The 25,327-nt window shown below is 37.2% G+C and overlaps 3 protein-coding genes across 4 annotated transcripts in view; 2 read left to right on the top strand and 1 right to left on the bottom strand.

Moving 5' to 3' along the window:
* The window catches only part of LOC145661436 (methyl farnesoate epoxidase-like), a 41,687-nt gene extending 37,356 nt beyond the window's left edge, over window positions 1-4,331 (top strand). The window contains exon 5 of the mRNA XM_081726742.1: window positions 4,208-4,331. Within this exon, the coding sequence (XP_081582868.1) occupies window positions 4,208-4,331 (124 nt within the window). The remainder of the gene's footprint in view (window positions 1-4,207) is intronic.
* A 7,057-nt stretch (window positions 4,332-11,388) lies between these two features.
* LOC145661966 (farnesoate epoxidase-like) lies at window positions 11,389-14,151 on the top strand. The gene is made up of 2 exons (XM_081727316.1): window positions 11,389-11,521; window positions 13,540-14,151. Exons 1-2 carry the CDS (start codon window positions 11,401-11,403, stop codon window positions 13,719-13,721), a joined length of 303 nt encoding a protein of 100 aa, XP_081583442.1. The 5' UTR covers window positions 11,389-11,400; the 3' UTR covers window positions 13,722-14,151.
* Window positions 14,152-23,388: 9,237 nt separating this feature from the next.
* LOC145661965 (methyl farnesoate epoxidase-like) overlaps window positions 23,389-25,327 on the bottom strand; it is a 188,674-nt gene continuing 186,735 nt past the window's right edge. The window contains exon 9 of one of the 2 annotated variants that reach the window (XM_081727313.1): window positions 23,389-25,302. In XM_081727313.1, the coding sequence (XP_081583439.1) occupies window positions 25,121-25,302 (182 nt within the window). In that variant the 3' untranslated portion in view covers window positions 23,389-25,120. The remainder of the gene's footprint in view (window positions 25,303-25,327) is intronic. The other variant, XM_081727315.1, reaches the window with a different exon arrangement.

The raw sequence follows: 25,327 nt of genomic DNA, 5'->3' as shown, positions 1-25,327 counted from the left end.
CCTCATTTTTACAACTAGCGCCTAAATCAGAAGAAAATTTGACGAGTCATATATCAGTGGTAAGCTACAGGAAGCCTGGGGGCTAGGATCACTGCTCATAAACATGGCCCAACCAGTGGTCCCTACTCAATGTGACCATGCTGCCGTAGTACTAGAAACCATTGAAAACCGTAGTACTAGACGATAATTAGTTCGTGCTATCAAATATTCAAAACTACTGCTCGTAACTACGGCAATCTCTGTACCAACCTTTGAGTTGACTATTAGAAAAAAAAATAGTGTATTATAATGAATGTTAAGTATAAGATCAGTGACGACGTCAGCTTTAATTTTTTCAAGGGGCAAAGAGAGGGACAGAGAAAATTTTGGTGATGGGGGATCTATGTTTTGTACACCGAAAATGATAGTTCTATACAACTGAGGGGCACAGGTTTTGAGGGAGAAGCGACGCTTTGGTACAGAATTAGGAAAAAATATTTGCTTACCTTTGTTTCCGAGAAAATATAGAAAATTAAAAAAGTGCTTTTAATTTACACCAGAAGTGTTCAAATTTATGTTTTAAATATTTATTCATTCACAAATAAACGTTAATAAATATTCATAATTAGCTTTCAATTTCTATTTATGTTGAAACTGTGTTTTGGGGTCTTTTATCTTCCATCAACCACTCAGGCACAGATGAATTTGGGACTATCAAATAATCCTGATATTGTTTAGCCTACATTACAATAGGTCTGTAGGCGGCAGTCGGGGCGTAGCGTTCCATCAAAGAAATACCCGCTTCCCCTCTTTGGCGTCCTCGCTAATTGTATAGATTTTTGGTGGATAAACATCGTGCGTGTGGGGTTTCCCGGGTTCTTCCCTTTCCTTTACATTTCTTAATTCCATTATTTTGCTCATTAGCATCTCCCTTAGTTACGCAGCCCCATTCGAGGTCCCTCGTGACTATATGTTTAGTGTATGCGTCTTCGGCTCGGGAGACCGGGTTCGATTCCCGGCTGGAGCTCAAGTGGTTTGTATCTCACGTTACGCTGAGTTCACGTCTCTATAGCTGAGTAGGACGCTAAACTAAAACCAATATCCTCATCATCATCGGAACACATTTGCAAGGTGTTAAGCTTAAAATGAAAACTAGATTACGATTCGTCTATTTATATGTTTTCTTTTCACTCGAAAAATATTTTGAGTCTCTTTAAAAGAAGGAAACGCAACAATCATTTGAGATTTTACATTTAAAGAAAGAAAAAATGATTAATTACGCTTATATTATATGGAACTTCTCCACTTTATAGTATAAAAATTTGAGATGAAACATTTATCTTGATACGCCCATGTAATTTTAAAACTAATTGATAAAATTGGCTGGAATTTTCTAAGATGCAAATATCGACAAGGGAACTCTGTCTAATAAACTCTGCAGTACCAACAAATTAATAGTGTTGCCAACATAATATAAAGTTATATTTTTAACGCCACTATGCCATGTTATTACATATCTCAAATCTAAATATTAAACGAAAAATTGCAACACAAATTTGTTATTCAGTGTTGCAAACTAAGGACGCTGCAATATGACAAGTATCTAAACTTCAGAAACCTGACAATAGTATTAATAAAAGCAGAGGCGGATTCAGGACGAACTCAACGGTGAGGAAAGAAGGCAGTGAAAGATTCTGTTTTCTCTCTCACCGACTTTTGCAGCACTGGTGATTGTGAAACTCAGGGGGGTGAATAACCTTTTCCCCCTGGATCTGTCTATGAATAGAAGTGAGACGGACAGTGAAAACCCGAAATACTTTAGTGTCTAATACTATGACCATGGCTTATTTCTAATGAATACAAAAAATTGAAAATTAGACTTTTTCCGAAAAATTTCTTACATAAACAGAACGTCTAATCGCGTAGGTGATTCTCAAAAGACGTAAACTTCTCGGAGCCGTTACAGCAATTTGATATCTCAAATCGTTTGTGAATACCGATAGTGATACTCCTAAAAATGACGTATTTGCGGATTCTTTGTAATGTATCTGGATCCTCTTTGCTTTTATAACATTACAGAAACAGATTTTGGTACTTGTAATTACAATAAATTCTTGCAATGACATAATTTTAACCAGTGTTGCAAACTTTACGAATGTATATTATATCTCCAGATCAGTTTGAGATATGAAATTGCTGTAAACTGCATTATGATCTTTACGTCCGTTAAAAACCTTCTATGTTGTTGGATATGATACTCATCCAAGCAGTTATCGAAATAAAATCTCTCGGAAAAAAAGTCAAATTTTCAATCCCTTACGTGAAGACTAAGGAGCATGGAAGCTTCTCAGTTGCGGCAAGTAACTTGCCAATAATGGCAGAATACCTATGATGACAACTTTGTACCTATTTATTTGAAATAAATCATTTAATGATCATAGTATGTAACACTAATGTACTGTGGATGTGCATGTCCCGTCCATGTTATTATTTATTACTATTATAAAAACCTAAAACTTTTGGATCTTTGTGGATGTTCGTGATACTGTAGCATCCTTAGTTTGTAACAAAATTTCAGCCTTTTTTATATTATTCTAAAAGTTACAAGAGTGTAAAGATAAATAGTCCACTAAGTGTGTTCGTGTCACGCTATTTTTCATTTTTATCCTAAGAGTGTTAAACACGAGTGTCCCCTAAATAAATCTTATCTACCCCACTCGGGGAGGGGGGTAGAAGCTTTAAATGACACCAATAGATATGTACAATAACTTACCTCTGTTTCTTTTGTGGCTCCATCTCTGAATTACCCTCGGCCTCAATAATCTCTTCCAGTGACTGCTGTCTTGATGTTACCTGTATAACACCAACGTGTCGTGATCTTAAATGATACCACAAGCCAGTCGTTGAATTTCGATTGTGGATAATACTTCGACAGTAATTGCATTTTGAAGAAACACCACCCTTTTCACAAGTAAAATGTTCCCATATATTCGACTTTCCCATTGTAAATACTTCCCGAAAATATCTCCTCTTGCAGTTTTCTTATATAGTTCGAAACAAGCTCTGCGTTGGTAACTGATATAATGAACGTCGGTTGGGTATTCCTCATAACGAACTAATGCTTCTCCCACTAGGCCAATAAACATATCAGAAGTGTTGATATCGTAGGACACGTGTCCTTTCTCTAAACAATAATATTTTATTGTTACCAAAATATTCAGTCACAGCGAATATGAAACCACGTACCGTATCAGCAAAGGCAGTACGAGATAGCTAGCTAAAAGCAGTCTCAAATAGCTATTACGATTAGAACACGCCGCATCCGCGAAATAAGATACTATTCAATTTAAGTCCAGAAGTAAAGCTTATCTGTATGTAATGATGTGTTTCTTTTCTTTTGTTTATAACTTCAATCAAACCAGGCAGGGAAGGAAATGTTGCTCTTTTGCAACTTCAACTTTCTCTTCAGTTTCGTTTCGTCCCTTTGTGTTCCATCTCCAAACTTTATCCTTCTGTTTCGATTTTTTTCGTTTTTCGAAAAAATTTTCGTTTTTCGTTTTCCGAAAAATTTTTCGTTTTCCGTTTTCGAAAAATCCATTATTCGAAAAAGTATGTTTCGAAAAAATGTGGCCATCCCAAACTTGTACTCCAATTAGAACGTGTATAAATGAACATTATCTTCCACTTTGATAAACTTAATTTTCTACCTTTACATACAACTGACAACTTAACTGTATTTTCTCAGGTACTGTAGGAGCTACGAACTTAATGTTCATACACTATCATTGAAATGCGATAGTGTATGCCTAGTAATTCTTTCTTCTTTTATCTATGAAGCAGCATTGTCAATTTATAGAGCAATAAAGATAGGAAACGTATATTTCTGTAGGTAAATTCTGAAAACATCCCTCTGATACTTCGTATTTCTGAGAGTATTCAAATTAAATTTTCACCAAAGAAAATAATTCTTAATTGAAATTCAAATGAGATATGAATCGTCTTTGTATTAGGAGCTGAGTTATAGAGTCTTAATAAATTCACAATTTTACCAGAGGAGAAAAGTTTATGTGCGTTTTGAATTTCTTTTTCCTGCCAAACCAATGCCAGTCTGGTAAAAAAAAAAATGCATAAGCATTTAATGAAGCATGCAAAATCAAAGAAGGAGAAATAAGTGGTTTTATCTGCCCCAAGAGAACGTTTTCCTCATGAGTACAAATTGTAATTCCAGATTGCCGTATACAAAAGCAGCACTACTCGAAGTATTTAGACTTCGTCCAGCGTTACCAATACTTCCTCGGATGGCTGTGAAGGAAATGGATTATAAAGGTTTTAAGATTCCTAAGGTAAAGTAGCTACTTAGTTGTAACATGACTTTTAAGAAATAGACAACATTTAGTTCTATTACAATCAACTAAAAGACTACACATGGCAGCCAACGAAAAACTAGCACATTTAAGTATAGAATAAGGAATATATATGTATATACTAGTTGAATATACCCATTCTTCGCACGGGGCTGTATTTGCAAGTCAACAAGGCACGGGGGCTGTGGAAGTATCACCATTGATCTCAGCGACCACGAAAACTATGAATTCGACACTAATATCAGTCATTTTTTACTACTTTTACATGTTCCGGTAAACGCTCCCCTGAGACCCCTGGTTCGAATTTTGACAAGAAACATTTAACTCTGGTCTGGAGCCTTGACCAAGGTATTCGTGACTAAAATTTGGTAACTCTCGGTCAATTTATCTGGTTCTAATGCCGGTTCCGGTAAACGCCCCCCTGAGATCCCTGGTTCGAAATTTGAAAAAAGGGCTTCGTCTTGAGCTTCCGCCTGGCCCATGGTATCCCTGACCAAAATTTGGTAACTCTCGGTTTAATCGTCTGATCCCCAGGCCGCACACAGACAGACAAACACACAAAGAAACTCTTTATTTTATTTATATTAGATATAAAGAAGTGAAACCAATCATGTTTATGAGTGCATCCCGTACTGAACCGTTTGAGATAAATGTTTGTGTACCTAGTATCTACTTCGAACTTTTTTTAATGACACTTTCTTAACTTCGTTTTTATGTTGCATATTGCTTCTGCTCATTTCCACTTGGAGGTCCAAGCGTTACATTAAGAACACAATCCCAAGAAGATTGATTCGAAGAGTTGAGCAAAAAGATCATGTTCATCTCGTCTACGGCCTCTCACGTGTCCAGACTTAACCCTTGTGATCCTTGATGATACATTATATATAGGGAACACATAGGGGGGTGCTCACGCACCCCTCTCGGTGTTTAAACAGTGTGTAAATAAGGAATATGCCACTGACGGTGCTACCCTCTTGTGTATTCCTAGTTTATCATCTGACTGCAGCAGAGAGGGGTGCGCCGTTCCATTGCACAGAGAAAGTTTAGTCAGAAGTCGGAAAAAGTGTGTTATTTTGCTGTTTGGGGTGTTGTGGCACCCCGCCTATGTGTTCACGTATATATATTTTTTGATACGTCACTTTCATTAGAGATAAGACATTGAGTGTAGGTTGGCTTTACAATCATGTGGACTTGCAAGGCTTCATCCTCGAAGGTTCCAGACGACGCACAGATTCGAAAGTGGCTTGAAGAAGAGGAGGTAGGTGATCAAGATACTGAAAAAAACGTGAGTGATTTTGAGGACGATCTTCTAGTTGAGTCGGACTATGCTGATGAAGTTTCTGAAACTGCTGTTAGTGATGCGGAACTGAACTGTGACAGTGACAGTGAAGATGATGAACCGACTCGTGGTGCAATAATCAAAGGAAGAAATGGTTACCGGTGGAAAAGTGTACCCACAGTTAGAGGTAGAACACCGGCACGTAATATAGTCTTGCGTATTCCCGGCAACAAAGGAGCTGCAAAGGACGTTCAAACTCCCCTTGATGGTTGGAAATTATTGTTTACCGACAATATCATAAGCATTGTTGTACAACACACAAACGAAGAAATTGCGCGACAAAGAATAAACTACTCTGTAGGCACGTATTATGTAGGTGATACAAATACCAACGAAATCTCTGCTCTAATTGGACTACTTTACATAGCTGGCACCCTGAAATGTGGACATTTGAACGTGAAAGACATGTGGTCAACCACATTTGGAAATCCAATATTCCGCTGCATAATGCCTGAAGCCCGATTTTGTTTCCTCATAAACTGTCTACGGTTTGATAATAAAATGACGAGAGATACAGCAGATAAATTTGCGCCTATCAAAGTGTTATGGGAAGAATTTATAGTGAATTGCAAAACATACTATACACCACATGAATACTGCACCATTGACGAGCAACTTCTTGGTTTTCGAGGAAAGTGTCCCTTCCGCGTTTATATACCTTCTAAACCTGACAAGTATGGTATAAAAATCAATTGTCTCTGTGACTCGCGAACATTTTATATGGTGAATGCACTGCCGTACACTGGAAAGGTTGAAAACAGCGCACGTGAACCTGTACCTCTGAAATTAGTAAAAGAACTGTCAGAACCAATTCGTGGAACTAACAGAAATCTAACCATGGATAATTGGTTCATGTCGGTGGAATTAGGTGATACGATGTTGAAAGACTACCAGTTGACAGTTGTTGGGACTTTGCGCCATAATAAAAAGGAGATTCCTCAAGCTTTTCTTCCTGACAGAAAGAGAAAGGTAGATACTACAGAGTTTGCGTTTGATGGGCCTAAAACACTGGTTTCCTATTGCCCACGAAAGGGGAAAAGTGTTATTCTCCTCTCCACCATGCATAGCGACAAATCTGTGAATGTAGAAACAAAGAAGCCTGAAATAATTCATTTCTATAATGAGACAAAGAGCGGAGTGGTCGTTTTGGATGAGCTAATGCATAACTATACAGTGAATCGTAAAACAAGGCGGTGGCCGCTTCGGTTTTTCTACGGAATGTTGGATCAGGCAGGTGTGAATAGCATGGTACTTTTTAGAAATGCTACGCAGAATAGGGGAATGTCCTTCACACGACAACATCTATTGCGTGAGTTGGGAATGCAGCTAGTGACTCCCCATATGCAAAACAGGCTCAGGACCCCCCTTTCAACTCCTCTTTCAACCATGATCAAAGAAGTACTTGGTGTAGAAGATGACGTAGGACAGGCTCATGTACCTACACCAAAGCAAGGCAGGTGTTACTTGTGCCCGAGATCTGCAGATAGGAAGACAAAATCATTCTGTACCGGGTGCAGCAAGCCAATTTGCGCTGAACACAAGAAGTTTGTTTGTGGCAACTGTGTGTAATCAAAACTGAGGTGTACTTCAAGAAATTATTCATTAAATGCTTCTTAAGAAAGGTGAAAATGTGTTTCTTTCAAAAATTAAAAAAAAAATCTACAAGAGATCCACATATACTTATGGGGTGCTAGAGCACCCCACTATGTAAGCACGTGTGTAAAATTTCCCTATGTGTTCCCGGGATATATATATATATATATATATATATATATATATATATATATATATATATATATATATATATATATATATATATATATATAATCCATCTGTGCTTGCTAATTTTCAAAATTTGCGAAATCGAAATGTGGAAGGAAGTAGTGTATTCAATACCAACGTTAGGAAGCAGTTAATAAGAGTGAGGCAAGAAATAAGCTATCGTTTAGGTGTTTACCGCACTACAAGAGTCTCTAAACCAAATGAAATGATGACAAATGAAAATGAGAATGAAGTGACTGGCTAACAGGTATTACCTAATACCCATGAAATTCGAATCCAGGAGAAAAAATATTATGATCAGTCTACTGTTGGCATCCAGATCGCTCAGCCTGCTAGATCAGTACGCTTGCAATCTGGAAGGCTTTCATTCATTCCTGAAAGGTCCTCAAGTCCATTCGGAACACCATACGTATCTTTCATTAGAATAACCGAAACCTCACGAACCAAGTGACGAGAAGAAGTAATCATTTGCGACACACAATTCACAAATGGAATGTTAATATGTTGCTAAAATAGTTTCATCTATATATGCGAAAATGAAGTTAACTTTACACGCTTCTTTAAATTAATTTTCACGAAAAACACTTGAACCATTTAGAATAAACTTTTGCATATAGTTAGCGTTTTAGTTGATTTGGGATTTTGTCATTTCACTTTGATTTAAATAGTAGAACGCAGACCTCCAAATCAACAACCAACCAATCAACTGATTCCTGCACACAGAGTTGAACAAGCTACTCTTCAGAAAATTATGAATATAATACATACACAGAGAATTATCAGGTTAATGAAAACACCTAGAATTGAAAATATGTCAAGTATCTGGGTTGTAAACAGTTAGGAGCCGACTACAGCACCGGGGTGTTGGTGATGGTGTTTTAGGACAGACTCCGTACTATGTGATGAACATTAGAACGGCAATATCCGGGGAACAGAGCAGAATCTGATAATGTAAAAGGATGATTTCTCTGATTTCCAGAGGACAAATTGTTGGAGGTCGTTTATGCGGGGCAAACGTGATGAAAGTACTAACGAGTTTTGTGTCCCACAAAGGAATGTCTTCAAAGTGAGAGCGGTCAACAACACTCATAGCAAAATTACATCGGGGAAGAAAAACAGTGGTCGAAAGCACATCCAAAGTGACAGGTCCTGCCGAGCATTAAACGGGATTGTCGCTTAGAACCGCCATATCACTACGGTGCAACTCCATTTTGTTGTTTACAGCCAAAGTCTGCCACGAGTTACATAAAATAAACATACATGGTGCCACGAGTTACAAAAAACAAACATACATGGTGGGATTTCATGGACGAAGCCTCTAATAAGGTCCTTCAAGTTTTTTCACAGCTTCAATGGTAGCGGGAACAAGCAGTATGTACCGCTGATGTCTGAAACCTGTGGTTGGTTCAGAGGAGTTAACATTACGCTTATTTCAAAGCACAGAGCGTGTTTGTGAGTAGCGCATACCTCATAGGGGCATCTCTGTGATACTGTGAACCGTAGTATCCTGGTTTTCACTATATCTTGTACTAATGCTTTGCGGCTACATCACTGCCTATAATTACTGTAAGTCGCCACTTTAGGCGGCCATATGCAACCTATTTCGAGATTTTTTTGGTCAATGAAGCCATATTCCAGTATGATATTGTGCTCATTCGTACTACTGCGCTGGATCTGTTTGGAGGTGGTGGGACAAACATCGGGAATAAGTTGGACCTCTTACCTGGTCTGTGCAATCTACGGATGTGAGCATAATTAACATCTATTCCGTTTCTGTGACATAAATCAGGCACAAATTTCTATTTGGATTTCCCCTCTCGGAACAAATTGGTACATTGAACGCGAATTGGTGAAATATTTCACTTACTACCATTCGCGACCTCTATGACTAAATTCCAAGTTATATCAGGTATGTTCTGGAGGCTTAAGGTGGTTCCAGGTCATTTAGTCTCGCTAATCGCTAATCGCACTTGCTTTTTCAGATGTCTCCATTAAATTAATAAGACTCTACATACTTATGTGTGTGTGTGTTTATATATGTGTTGTGAAGGATGTCAGTGTATTAGGGGAAGTAGGGGCATAATGATCCCTCGGGGCAAGATGGTCACTCCTGTATATAACGGTGTTCCTCTGGTGACAGAGAACTGGTACTACTGCACATGCCGTAGTTTGTGTGACACGAAGTGTTGAGAAAGGGAGACGACGCTGTTTTCAATAGCGTCTGAAATAAGCGGAGATAACCATTTTCATGAGCCATCGATAACCTGGTACGTCGATATAAGGTATGTAGTGAAGATTCTGCCTGTTGCTGAAAAAAGTAATTACTTGAATAAAACATGATACACACATAGTGAGAAAATTGTGGCCATCAAACAATCATGCATGATTTCCTTGTGGAACAGGACAGATGGAATTGTAACTGTTTCCTTATCTAAACAGACCATAATTTTGGTTAATATGTATATGCTCCAAGGATGGGACTATTTTACACAGGAAGTGGAATAAAATGGTCATTCACAATAGGTCAATCTATTTACACACAACTGATTTGGTAAAACTTTCACGACTTGCACTCTTTACATTTGTAGAATAAAGAATATTCTACTGCACAATCATCCAATCTCCATTCATAGTAACGTTGCTATTTCAATTTTATTCTTAAGATGTCCATTATGCCCCCCACTTCCAATACTTTGTTATTACAATATTAAAGAGGAAAGTACATAGAACTAACGTACCAGTGTATGACAAATTATATACTTACAGAGTAGACTCATATTACTGCAAGTAAATTGCTCTTAGTTCTATCGGGAAAGTCGCAGCAACAATTTACATGGTACAGTACAGTCCCTAAAACTAAGCTCAATGTGCACCTAAGGGTGGCCGAATTTGTGAAAATGCCAGGTTATTGTAAATGGAGTTAAAAAAGCAATAAATACGATTTTTTTCTGACAAAATACAGTGCCGGTACTGTACTTGGTTGCTTGAGAATACAACATAGAATAAACTGCCCAAATACCCTTAAAGAAAGCAAACGTATGTACCTTCTAAAGCCTGTACTCTAGATGAAAATGAAAATTAATTAATACACACTGTACAGTAATTTACCTGACAAGACAGACCTCAGAAAAATACTTTATGAAGACATAAAGCTGTCTATAATGAAAATTAAATAGTCGACTTTTCAAGGGGTCTGCTTGTGGTGTTTTTTCGCCCTGTCAGGGTGTTACCAAGTAATCTGCACTGCTGGGTTATCGAGTGCAGAGTTTTAGGGACTTTACTGTATACGTAAAATGGAGTATGAGAGCTTACCATGTAATGAAATACATAGAGAAATTACGACCGAAATTTATGTCATATATCATGGCAAATAAACATTTTGTATTAATTATCGTAACCAAAATGTAAGTGCGATCAAAGTGTACGTTATTACTCAAGTAATGATAAAAGACTGAAAGTATTCGATAAAAATCAGTGTCTGTAAGGAAAAGGAGAAAATTAGATGAATAGAATAACTTCACAGAGAAAGTGTTATCGAAAGGTGGAAAAAGGAGGATAATAAGTTAATATACAGTGTAGAAATAGTTTAGGACATTGAAAGTTCGGGAATACTCATCCTAGCAACGTGTTCACATAGATGGCTGGTTGTGGGTTAAGTCTCTTCATGCTATTCTCTATTAAGTACAGATAACCTGTTATATAAATACCTTAACTTGAATTCAGAATGTCACTCAAAAATTGTCTATAATATTTTATGGAACAAGTCTTCCACCTACCTTCTTCAAGTTGACAAGTGGGTTTAAAAGCTTTTGGGTTTCTTATCCGAAGTTTCTCTGATAAGCCGTCTTTGTACACATGCATAATACATACATTATATTAGAAGTAGATTAACTTGTTGCTCAATCATTTCAGGGTACCTCAATTTTCTGCAATGTAATGGGCTTACAGAAAGAACTGTGTGTTGGGAAAGATCCTGAGTTGTATAGACCTGAACGATATATAGAGGCCAACACAATGCCCCCTTACGGCCAAAGTCTATTATATAACTTTGGCTTTGGTAAGTAATCTCGTACATTTGTATTTCTTCTATTGTTATTATTTTTAATGGAACCACGTGCGATAGATCAATAGAATTAATAGATTACACTATTAAGTACCATAGGTAATGGGCAGGAACTATAAATTAGATATCAAGAAAATAATATTTAGGCGTACCACAAGAATGTGTGCTAGGACCATTAATATGTATTCCTGATGTCGTGGCGTTCGTTTATAGGGCAGAATTTACATCTAATACGTTCCTAATAGTAACATCAACAATTTGTTTTTTAGTTTCTGTGTTAAAATTGTGCGCCTTTTATCTGGACCAAGGCTATATAAAATGTCGACGTAGATCTTAAGAAAAAATCCAATTTACTATAAAGAGTTTAAGTTTTTAGAGGATCTCTCATCGAGAATCAAACCCAGACTCTCGTGAGCCGAGGGCTTGTACGTTAACCACTACATCAATCGGAAGGGCTATCAACAAACATGAATATGAAAACGAAACTTCGACGAATCCCGCAATATTATCCAAAGATTATCTCACGGAAATAGCATTTGGCCAATGAACCGAAGATAAAATACAAGTATACAAGGTGTGATAAAATAACTACGGTGTATATATAGTTGCTAAGTGCCATCTATCGATGTTGTATCTATTTAGGTCCGTATCCAAGGGGATCTAGGGGGCCGGCCCCCCAAAAATTTTGCTGCCCCCTAACATTTTCACTGTAGGCTTGCAAATGAACTATAATAAGGTTGGATCGGGTCCCTCTAACTTCAGTCGGGCTTCCCCTACATTTTTGGGCTGGCTACCGGCCTGTATACATTTCAACTAGTAAGCCCGGTAGCCTGAATTTTTAGTTCAGTCAGTGTCGAATTTGAATGAATTTTGACATGTTAGTTGGCTTCTAAAGGCAGGATAGTGAGGATGTGTTGAAAGTGTCTGTCGCACGTCAACATTAAGTTTTGTTCTAAGCTGAAAACAAAATGCCAAAGAAGCTCATGAAATATCAAAATCATTGTATAGCAATGAAGCAGTGGCAAGATTATTTACAAGTGGTATGAGCGATTCAAAAGCAGCAAGAAGTAGATTGGAAACGAGGAACGATCGAGAGGTACTTCGACGTCAAAATCAGATGACAAACAGTGGCACAAATGATTTGCTCAAACATGCGAATGACTATTTGAGAGCTTTCCAAAGAACTAAACATCTCTTATGGGTCCCTAAACAGCCGATTAACTGGGCAAATAGATTCTTTCTTCACCGCGAAAACGCGCCATGCCACACCTTCCTTTTGATCCGCGAGCTTTTGGTCGAAAACATATTTCTGTCTGCCCACATTCGGTTTGCTCTCCAGATACAACACCATGCGAAGACTGGTAGGAAATATCCCCCAAGTTCGTGTTGTTTTGATTAGTGAATTTCAGTACAAAATCATTGTTTAACTGTAATATTCATATCTTCTTCCCATTCTTCATCACAATTTTCTTAATTCCCTCTTGTACATGGGGTGTAACTTTTTTTCAGTTCCTTCTCGCAATGGGTTGATTTCTTCTGCGTACCTATTTACATCTGTGTTAATAATGGAATGATTTACCTTTAACGTATCATCAAGAACATAGCGTAAAATGCTTTTGGAGTATCTACAAACCAATATCACATCCTTCATATATTAATGGAACTAGTAATAAAGGTTATGGGCTTTATACTATCTATATAAAAAGAATGCTTCTGCATTGTCATGTATCTCCTATGCGAATTATAGATGTTCAAAAAACAGCGTATATCCTGTAAAATCTTTATCACTACAGCAATAACTACTTATATGTACCGTTCTTGTAGATACACACTAGAACGTATTATAGACTATGTATCGCATATGACAATTTTACTAAATTATAATTTATACGTTTCTTTCGTATAACAAACTCAATAAATACAGTATGGTATCAATTTTCTGTCAGTGTCTATTTAGCTATTGTCTCGTCTTTTTAAGTTCTGATCATATAAAAACAATCTTTATGTTACAGGTCCAAGACGCTGTATAGGTGAGAATGTAGGAAAAATGACAACATTCACTTTCTTTGCGATTCTTATGCAGAAGTTTAGTCTACATCTTCCACAATCCCAGAAGATGCCTTCATTGGAACATATCGACGGACCTGGAATAAGACCAAAACCATTTCGCGTCTTGCTTAAAGAAAGATTCTGATTGTTTTCACATTTAAATAATATTAACTGTGAGGAAAGGCGGAAAATAAGTTTCTATTCTTCTGCTTCTCTGAGATATGATCTGTTTAATGAGAGAGCCTTCCATACGTCATTTGATGACGTTGATCAAAATTTTGCATTGCATTTTAAACAGAAAGTTTGGATGAACGATTCATTCAGTACTCAGCAATTATGTGGATTAGAACATATAATAATTAGTGATATTGCCAGATGCTGAATAGAACTGAAATATATATTATTTGCAAAAAGTGACCAGACCTACTGACATGTTCCGTTTTGCCGATGTACAACAATGCGAGATCATTGGAAGGAAATCCGGATTTCCACCGTCGCCCGTTGAGGCTTCTTGCCCATCCGCCGTACAGTGCTCATCTTGTACTTAGAGGCTTCTATTTCTTTCTGGCGTCGAAGAAGACTCTAAACATAAAGAACTTTAGTAACAATGACAAAGTGTAGATAGCCGTGTGTAGGACATGCGTTTTTTCTTCAAACCTTTAAAGTTGTAGTACAAGTGCATCGTCATCCTTTGATTTTATGTCGGATTTCGAAATACGAGATCTGGCTAAACCAAAGGTGCGATTATTGCCCATCAATTAACTCCCTTCCCCTTTCTATACTCATTTGCATACGAAGTTCCCATTATTGTAGGCAGTTGTGTTAAACTTCAGGTGCCACCGTGTTGAGTAGCGCTGCCGTTTTCTGCTTCATCTCTTCTAAGGTCTGAAAATGTGTTTTTCACTTTCGGAGAAAGAAAGAATCATTTAATGCTAAGTCCACTGAGAAAGATGCGTGTTCCAACACGAGTTTTCTTAGCAGTCAGAAACTGCTTAACGGCCAAAGCAGTATGCGAAGTAGCATTGTTGTGATGCACAATCCATTCATTGTCCTTCCACAAGAGCGAATCTTCTTTCTCACGCGTTCTCACAGCTTCACCAAAACCTTCTGGTAATGCTGCGTACCCATTGTCTGACTTAATGGTATCCATTCAATCAGGAGCAGGCTATTGGTATTAAAGAACACAATAAGTAGGACTTTCACTTTTGATTTCCTCTTCCGTGCATTCTACATTCGTGATGATGAGAAAGTTTTCCACTGCATGAGTTGCCTTTTTGTTTCAGGATCTACTGAAAGATCCACGTCTTGTCATCAATGACGATTTCCGTTAACAAGTCCTGTTCTGCTTCCAGACGTTACATTGTGTCACTGCAAGAGAGAAGTTCTGCTCTTGTATGACATATTTTGGTACCACTTTAGAGCAGACTTTGCGTATATTCAAATGATCGTGCAGAATTGCGCTGACAGGCTCTTTATCGATGCCCATCATACGTATCATTCAAATCCTGAACCTGTGATCTTACTGGGCAATGTTAGTCACTTTGCTACATTTTCCTCTGTTGATGACCTGGTCTTTCGTCATCATCGACAATCTCGCGTCCCTCGCTGAAGCGTTTGTGCCACTCGAATACTCGCGTACGTTCCATCGCATTATTACCATTTTCGTCTTCCAATAGTTACACATACTCATGCGATGATTTCTTTAATTTCACAAGAAATCTCAGGTTAATAACCTGCTCAACATTGCGCATCTCTTCTTTAATCGCTACTGACAGACTACGAGCGGCAATATATATATATATCTTCTCGAAGGATCAAAGTTGTTCTGCGCTCATGCTGTCTCCACTGTTCCACCTATACCTTTGACAGGATTGCTAGTCCCATTATTTTGTAAGCCAAGTCTTGTATGTTATTTTCTTGTATTCAAACATCAGTTTCTAGCCGCCATGAGGAACTTATTTTCCGACGTAATATCGCACTATATATTGCACAGAACTTAAATCTGTAACATAATTATTTAATCTTATGAACTTAACTGAATTGAAACATGTCTACTACTCTATGATATAGACCTAGTCTTCAACTAAACATACGACTCGTAATAAATCTGTAAACAACATATGTAATTCCTCAAAATCAGTCGTATACTTTACAGATAAACATATTAGTTACCTTGAATCTGTAAATATGAATCAGTGCTAGTGGTAATTTTAAACTATTTTGGAAATGGTATGTGGTATTGTAGGGAGAGAACATATTTAACGGGTAACTTGTATATATATATTGCATTTACTCGATGTAATACACACACCAAATTGAGGGACTGACTGAGAGTGGGGGGACAAACCACACGCCAACAAAAAATGAGATTATGGTTTAAAAACGTTGCATTGTCATCTGTCTATCAGTTTTCGAAGTAAGTGTGTCTGTGATTTGTTCCCTGTGTTTTCAAAAATAGGAATGAAAATATGTGACCGTTTGCGGCACAATTGCTCGTGTTCTGAGAGAAGTGGTCAAACCACAATCCAGCTGGCACGACCAACCAGAAAACATGTCTGCTTGTAAACAAAGATGTCGGAGCCTGGTAGCATGCTACCAAACACAACGGCAATAAAAGGTCGTAAACGTGTTTTAAATGTGGAACAGTGGAAACGAAATGTGACTAAAAAGGAATGAAATAGTGGACAGCAGTGCAATATGAAAAATGCCTGCATGCGTATGTGGCCAGAAACAGTTGCATCCTGTGGCTCATCTGAAATTTCTGCTTGCTGCCTGCTGGAATTTCTTCTGAATCTTGGCCATGTTCTAAACAAGAAAAAACTGTGTTTCTTTACGGAGTCCTCGTTTGGACAAAACAAGAACATTACCATTTTCCTATTGCACTACATTCTGGTTCACTCACGAAAATTTGAAGAAATAAGTCACTACTATCTGTTTCCAAACCACACCTTTGTGCCGTATGAAGTTGGTTTTGGAGTTATCGAGAAAGTAATCAGGAAAAGAAGCCACATATACATGCTTGAACAGTGATACGATCTTGTTGGAAGAACCAGAGTGCAGGATCCATTTCATGTAATACGCATGATGTCAATGATATAAAAAATGAACAGTCCATTGCCGAAGTGTTATTCATAGATACAGTTGATGAAACTCTTGTAAGGTGAAAATGTGAACGGTGACGGATGTTAGAGTATAGTTACAATTGAGGTTTGGATAAAACATCATGTGTTCCAGGAACATCCAGTTACAGGACGTAAAGTCTTGTGTCCGCTACGGATGACCTATGACCTCTGCTGAATAGCTTTCACGTGACCTGTTCTGATGGTAGGAAGATCAACGATCTAAAGTATCATCATCTGATAAAGATGATGCCATTTATTAAACTCGTGTACCACCCATTCTACTAAAATATGAAATCAAATCATAACACGGACAATATTGATACGATGTAATGCTTGTAGTGCTGTAATGATTTACGTCATTCAAACGGAAGTTATATGAGGATAGGGGAAGGAGAGTTCGATGAACTACCATATAATACTGGATAAATCTTACAGGTGCAAAGCACATTAAAGTACATTAAATCTAATCTACCCTAAACTAACATAACATAACCTAATTTGGTTAGGTTAGGTTAGAAATCTAACCTAACCTATTGTATTTAGTGATTATTAACCAAACTGTCAGATATCATCACTGCAAAATATTTCCTTTACATTAGTAATATCCGTTTATTACTCTTAATACAACACACTTTATATCATGTATTACAGGCTAAAAGTTGCACAGATATCTGTAGAGTGGTATACGGAAATAAAAGAACCGCCTTCAAGGGGAAAAATTGCAGTTATTTGTCCTAAATTTTACTCTTCGATTTCTCGGAATTTACTTTTTGTGGCTTGGTCCCCTCTCTTGGTCTGGCCTACAATTATATATCGGAATAGAGTTTTTGGTGGCCTATTTATACGTCACACAATCATTGTTAAAGAAATCACTGTACTACCTACACGAAATAAACTTTCGTAATGAAAACTTAAATAAATAACTTGCTGCTCGTTACACTGTTCGTCTAACCTTCCGTTATTAGGTTCCGAATACCTCAAAACTTTCTCGTAACACGACTTTCTATGCAATCTCCATAATTACTCTCATATGTGCGTTAAAAGACAACTACCATTTATTTTGTGACATAGTTGAAATGATTCAAAATGTATAAAGTTACTAATAATTGCGGTAAATGACTACATTAAACTATGCCACACGTCTTAAACGTAAGTATGTTGATATCTTTTGAAACAGATGTAATATTAACAGGTTGATTGCCACGAAACCCGAAAATTGGTCTCTAATACCATCCTTTGTCAAGCCGTCATACTCAGTTTTGGATCTCACCAAAATTACTTGAGGTTGTGGTATCTTTATGTGGGATTCACTAGAAATTTTCTAATGTATGCAAACTACTTGTATAGACTCCTGAATATTGCCCTGCATCTGTATAGCAAAGCATCAAGATTCAGTAGTTTTTCATATCTCCTCATAGAAATATCTTAACATGTATCTAATTAATTTACTGATTAGTTTTTACGCACATTATTTATATGTTAGAAAAGTTGAGGAAGGACTGAAGAATATGGGATGAAAATAAATGTTAGAAAGTAAAAAGCCATGGTGATTGGAATGAAGCGGTCGCTATCAAATATAGAGGTAGGAGGAGAGAAAGAGAACAGGTTACTAGTTTCCGATACCTGGGTAGTATTGTTAGTAATCATATATAGTGTGAACTTGAATTAAAGCAAGGATAGAATGGAAAAAGGCTTTTAGGGGAAAGAAAATACTATGTTGTGGGACCCTAAAAGAAAAGACTCATAAAATGCTTCGTGTGGAGTATTCTTCTGTACAGGTGAGGAACATGGACATGATGAAAAATGATGGAAAACGAATGAAAGCTATCGAAATGTGGGCGTTGAGAAGAATGGAGAGAATTTGCTGGATCAAGCGAAAAACTAACGAGAGTTTGTTAGAAATTGTAGGGAAGAAAAGAACAATTTAGATATTATTAAGAGGAGGAAAAGAAACTGTTAGGACATTGGCTAAGAAGAAACTATATCATGAGGGACGTACCCTTCTCCAAAGCCTTCCTATTTCAAATGTGTCATCGGAAACTATGCGAAACATACCAATGTTCCACCCCCGCCATCATCTTACAGAGGAAACCCTCTCTTTGCTTTGGGGAAAGAAGTGAATTACCTTGGTTGTGTTGCTAATTTGTCATTCAGTCGTTTGGTCTTGACGAGTGGAGCTCGTATGGCATATAGAATGGCTGACAAGACACTGTACATCGAAATGTGTGAAATAATTCATTGTGGTAACGCTTTAGCACCTAACTGCTGAAAGATCCTGGCCAAAGCAATTTCTCCTTCTCTTTGGAGGAAGTTACGGAAAAACACACATCGACACCATCGCTAGCAGGGACACGCTTGAAATAAAATGGCTCTAGAGGGTATAGTAGCAAGAAAAAAGAGAAAGGTGGCGAAGGAAATGAAATGAAATGAAATTTTTGAGTTTTACGTCACACGGTTATGCCGGTTAGGCTAAAGGAGACGGTGATGATGAGAGATGAATGAAATGGTGGAATGAAGAAAGTGGGAGGAAACGGGAGAACCCCGAGAAACCCCACGCACACGGTGTTTGTCCACCACAAAGTTCACTTGGGAGGGAGCAGGGTTTGAACCCGAGACCCCTAACACCAGAGATGAACGCTCTACCAATGAGCCACCGCGAAAGGTGGCGAAGGAGTCTACAACTAGTGGACGATATCAAAAAGAAGTCATTCGTGATAACGAAGTGATTAGTGGAAAACTAAGGAGCATGGAATGTTTTCAGGTGCGGCAAATGACCTGTCAATACTGGAAGAATACATATGATGATAATGATGATATTTGTAATTTAGTCGTTCTGTTACTTTAAAGGATATCAGCTTAATAATTCATGAATTTGTTGGTTAAATTTAATTATTTGCAAGATTTTGCTTTATCGGAGATGAAGGGAAAAATGTCTGTGAAAAAAAATGTAGTGGTCAAAGTCATAAGATCTATATATTGATGTCTGCAAGTTGAGTGACCAAAAAGCGAAACCACTTTGTGCAATATTGAATCTTATGAACTGTTATTGCAAATTTACTCCACTCAACTACAATACCCAAAAGCGGGTCTCAAATTTAAATTGCCGTTAAATTGTCTCTAAGTTTGCTTTGTTTGAGTAATCTAAAGAACTTCTCCATCCATACTTGCTACCCACCCCTATATCGCACTGATATTTTGTCCATAGCAGTCAGCCTAATAAAATATAAATGAGATTTTTGAAATTATATTTATTCTGAGTAATAGATTTAAATTACACTTGCACTTTTTATTTACGTTATGATGATATTTGTAATTTAGTCGTTCTGTTACTTTAAAGGATATCAGCTTAATAATTCATGAATTTGTTGGTTAAATTTAATTATTTGCAAGATTTTGCTTTATCGGAGATGAAGAGAAAAATGTCTGTGAAAAAAAATGTAGTGGTCAAAGTCATAAGATCTATATATTGATGTCTGCAAGTTGAGTGACCAAAAAGCGAAACCACTTTGTGCAATATTGAATCTTATGAACTGTTATTGCAAATTTACTCCACTCAACTACAATACCCAAAAGCGGGTCTCAAATTTAAATTGCCGTTAAATTGTCTCTAAGTTTGCTTTGTTTGAGTAATCTAAAGAACTTCTCCATCCATATTTGCTACCCACCCCTATATCGCACTGATATTTTGTCCATAGCAGTCAGCCTAATAAAATATAAATGAGATTTTTGAAATTATATTTATTCTGAGTAATAGATTTAAATTACACTTGCACTTTTTATTTACGTTACTGACCTTCTAGAAATATATGTTTGTGTTATTAAACGTTCATACTTGTTTATTTTGGGTAAATGGAAGAATGACTACAAAAGTGAAAGATCAATTGAAATTAAATGACGATTGGTAAATATTAAGTATACTTAATTAATCTATTTATATAGACCTATATACGTATAAATAAAAGTGACTACATTTATGAGTTAGTAAGTCTTGAACCACTGACAGACCTCGATCAAATTTTCAACATAGATTAGGTTCAGGCCTGGAATGGTTTTCATAATTTCACTTTGATGGTGAAACTTAGGGGAGGGGGAACTTATATATAGGGTAGGTTTGGGTGAATCCGGACAGTTCTGATGTTTCTTTCTTTCACTGCTACCCCGCTAAACAAAAATATCTAATACTTAGTCATATTATTAACGATATGTTGGTATGCATGTGCGAGGCTCATCCAGAAAGTAAGTTTCCCACGCGTCCCATAGCTAGGAAACCGATTAAAATCCATCGTCAGCTGTATCGTTGCAAAAATGTCAATGCTGGCCCAGTGCGCCTTGCTTTGTGCTCTAGAGTCAGTTGTTTCAACACAAAACTTCTTCTTGATCAACAGGCACTCCGTGACAGGATGGATTTCGATTGGTGCTATGCCCTGTGCATTCAAAAACTTTATCACTGCTCGCACTTCACACGCGGCGGGAGCTGGAATGGGAACGTCCATCTTCAACAACTGCCACGACGCTACCGAGAGCACTAGAAAAGTTCCGCTAGTGCATGTGCCATGCTAGGACCTTACTCTCTCACGTACACGTAGTCGCTTCGCGCAACATACCGTTTCCTAGCTATGGAACGTATGGAAAACTTACTTTCTGGATGCGCCTCGTACAATTGAAATAGTTTTCCTGGAATGGCATGTTAAGAAACAAAAAATAATTTTATGAAAGTTGACAAAATCTTCGATTGCAAATTTGGAATAGTGAATCCGGACAGTAGGTTGGCTATTGCGGACAGTGAACTTTGAAGGAAGATATAAATATACATGATAGGTATATTTTAGTTTACTATCTTGCAACACTAACATTCTAACATATGAAGTACAGAATATAAATACAAATACATGATAAATACATACAAATTGCTAACATAGCAATCTCTATACTAATTACTGTTGAAATTGTAAGCTAAATGCACAGTAGTGTAACTACCACTATAGCTTTTAATCGTTAAACATAGTATTCATATTTGTTTACCTTAGAACTACATTATACTACTATTTTTAGCTAGTAAAAACCCCAATGGCAGAACTTCCTTTGTCTTTCTGCTATGAGCTTTTGTAAGTCAAAAATTTTCTGCAGGAATTCCAAAATAAAAAATCAAGATGATACTATCATATTTCTATTACAGCGTTACATGGCAATTATTCTACACAGGCAGATTTTCTGCGATCTCATCACAGGTCGCGGCATGTTCTGCTATGGGGGTAACAACTAGATTATTAGTAAAATGTATAATATGTGTGCACTGAAACTAGCATTTATTTTCCTTGCGTTACTGACGTCTGCCAGTTTCGTGACCCACTAGTCATAATTCAGACACATCGTGCACAGACAAAATGCAGTTCCTTATCACCTCCCACACATCTTTCATGAAACCAGGTCTTACACACAGTACAGGATACCCAGGAACCGTACTTGCTCGATGATAGTGCATAATAATTCTTCCCACAAAATCCACAGTTGTTCTCACCCATATCTTCGATTGTGTTTGAGGAGGCAGTTTGAAACAAACTATGTTTCGTGATACTTAATCTTTTAGTGACGCCTGAATTTAGGGATGTGGATTTGCGAGAAACAACAGCAGGAAAAGATAAGAGTGTTTAACTGAGGACTCTGAAGGCGACTGAGACGTGTTTGGGGATGAGTCTGACGACACAGAAGAGGAATTGTTTCCAGCTGCTGGCGGATTATGTTTTTTCGACAAAAGAAATTCATGTTTCCCAATTTGTTGCGGATCAAATGGGAATTTACAGGATGATGTAGCCATTCAGTAGTACAGAATTTCTGAGCACCTTATGATTAGCATTTTGTAATTTAGTTTCGTTGGTAGATCCTAAGATAATTTTATAGTTTTTTCTTGTGATCTCTCGGAGTCCATTTATGGTAAAAATTAATAGGCGCTAGACACAAGCAATAGACCTCACGTACTATTTCACACTCATACACGTGAAGAGCGAGAGAAAAAAGAGTGTTCTGGATTCTCTTAGGTCATTAATTACGTTGTCCGGATTCACCTTAACGTAATAAACGTGCCCGAATTCACCCTTCCATAAACATCCACATTCGCTCCTTTTCAGCACTGTAAACTTGTGCATACGTTGAGCAGGCGCAAGCAAAGTAATAGAATTCTTCCAATATGCAACGTGTAAAGTAACGTCTTCGCTCCGATATATGTCTTACTTAACAATTTGCTGAAAACCACTTCTGGGTAAAATCCTAACATATCTCACTAGAAAGTTGCATCAGGTCAAAAAACGTGCATAAATTTAGGGATTTCTTCTTCTTTGTTCCACCGTCGAATCTACGTATAACACTTTTCGCACTTCCTACTAAGCACTGAACTGTGGGAAGGTATGGTGCTTCAAATAGGCGTCACAACAAGTATCCATATTATAGGCGTCACAACAAGTATGCGAAGAACAGTATTATCATAAGCTTAGCATGTCCGGATTCAGCGACTGTCCAGAATCGCCCAAACTTACTAACACACACACACACACACACACACACACACACATATGTATATATATATATATATATATATATATATATATATATATATATATATATATATATGATCGAAAATAACCGATTTAGTGTCGAATTCATAGTTTTTGGGGTTCCTAAGTTGATTGGTGACAGTTTTGGTGTCCTTTATGACCAAAATGAAACATTCTCCGCGTGCGAAAAAAGGGCATTCTGCTAGTGTTCACAAATACTTATGTTAGGTTGTCCCATTGTCCCATAGGTTTCCATTGCTACTTATCTTGCTTGTATCAAAGCTGGTCCAAAATGTCTTATAATTTATGGGATTTTATTAAATTAGAAAATAATTGCGACAGTTATACAAAATCAATTTCTTTATTTTTCATTAAAAAGCTTGTGGAAGAGATTGGGCTATCATTGCGTATTTCTCAATCTCGAGGCTTCTGATACACTGACGTAACTTATAGTTTTCCATAACTTTTAAACATATCTACTTAAGAATCAGTAAACCTACTATTACGAACAATTCTTTATCAATTTACTTAAAAAGTTCTTTACTGAGTTCTCTATACCTATGTGTGTGTCCTCTGTTATTTGCATTTTTTAATTTTGAGCCCTCCATTTGATAGAGCACCAAAAACTATGTGAAAAAGTGATGGAATTTTTCGCGTCATTCTTACCATTCACGAGATATTGGCCAAATTTCCGATTTTGGGAGATTTAAGGAGCCATATCTCGGGAACCGTAAGTCATAGAGAGATGATATTTTGTGAACTTTTGCGGGAAAGAAAAGAAGGTAAGGATGAAAAGATTTACTTTTGCATGTAGGAACAATCACAGTTATTCTTCCTTTCCGCTCAATTCTTTTTAAGTTCATTCTGACAATACTCTTGGAGTATTCTCAACTAAAGCCTGTGACAACCATCTTGGCATTTCAGGTAAACGAATAAAAGGCAAGCTCTGACGCGACGTTGCCGAGTAGTAAAGAAGGGTGTGGCAATGGCTGAGCAGACGAACTACAGCGCGATTAAGTGGCAGGAGATAGACGTGGACGTGTACAAAGTAAGCGTGGCAATATCGCTGGCCTCTCATTTGCTAGCACCATTTAAAAGGAACTTGGAGCGCCACTTTCAAATGCTAAGATGTTTGGCACGTCGTTTAGTTATTATTGGATACTTATACTTCAGAAGCAAATCATGATTATTGCAAGAAATAGAACCAACACAAGCAGTCATTAAGACACTGAACCGTAATGACTAACAGAGTTCATGATTATAAAGGTTTCAATACGTTATTATCCATCTTACTTGAAATGGAAAGGAATCTTCACTCTAAAGTGTCTTGACATATAGGCTCAAAAAGACATAATTGATGATAGTGAATGATCATGAAACACCAGTAACGTAAAACGGTGGGTGGAAACGAAAGAACATTGAGCAAGTCTATGAACATATAGCGCCTTACACAGAGTTGTTCTGACGCGTGATTAGTGCCAGACTAAAGAGTACGACTAACGTAAGTTTCTGCAGTAGTCAGGCCTTTAGTATGACGCTAATCATACGTGAAAACGACTCTGCAAAAGGCCTAAATTGTCTATCATACACTCATATGACACGTTGGAACCAGATGCTACTAGTAGCAGAGCTAAGAATTCTGTCACTAAATTATCGTGTCCGCTCAATTTCATGTTTTTCAATTCTCTTAAGTGAATCTTCTTGATTCGTGGTATAGTAAAATGACATCAATTTTAGTGGTAAAGCAATGATATGAGATTTTCGACAATATGTGATAAAAAATATCTTTAAACCAAGGAACAAATACAAAACGATGGTTTATAATTTGATTTCCTGTTTCGAACATAATAAAAAATAGGTTTGTTAATGCAATTTCATCTTCTTTCCTCTACAATAGCTCGGTATGGTTTTGGCATATTGATACCTGCTTCTACAGGTTGTGTTGTTGGTTTATCCCCAATGGAAGAAGCGCTGAATGTAAATTTCTGTAGAAGTATTGTGAAAAATAGAAACAAGGTCATCTTTGCAGCTCCTTCTCCAAGACAACGTCTTCTTCCTGAAAATAATGAAATCAGAACCAT

The sequence above is a fragment of the Thermobia domestica genome, chromosome 10 (genome assembly GCF_964235325.1).
Source record: "Thermobia domestica chromosome 10, izTheDome1.hap1.1, whole genome shotgun sequence".
Lineage (NCBI taxonomy): Eukaryota > Metazoa > Arthropoda > Insecta > Zygentoma > Lepismatidae > Thermobia > Thermobia domestica.
Note: the sequence above shows the minus strand (reverse complement) of the source record. Positions and strands in the feature narration are given on the sequence as shown.

Bases quoted from the DNA above. Each gene is read 5' to 3' on its own strand.
- LOC145661966 (XM_081727316.1), top strand. From the start codon at position 11,401: ATGGGCTTACAGAAAGAACTGTGTGTTGGGAAAGATCCTGAGTTGTAT. The intron at 11,522-13,539 runs GTAAGTAATCTC...TTTATGTTACAG, and splicing joins ATTATATAACTTTGGCTTTG to GTCCAAGACGCTGTATAGGT.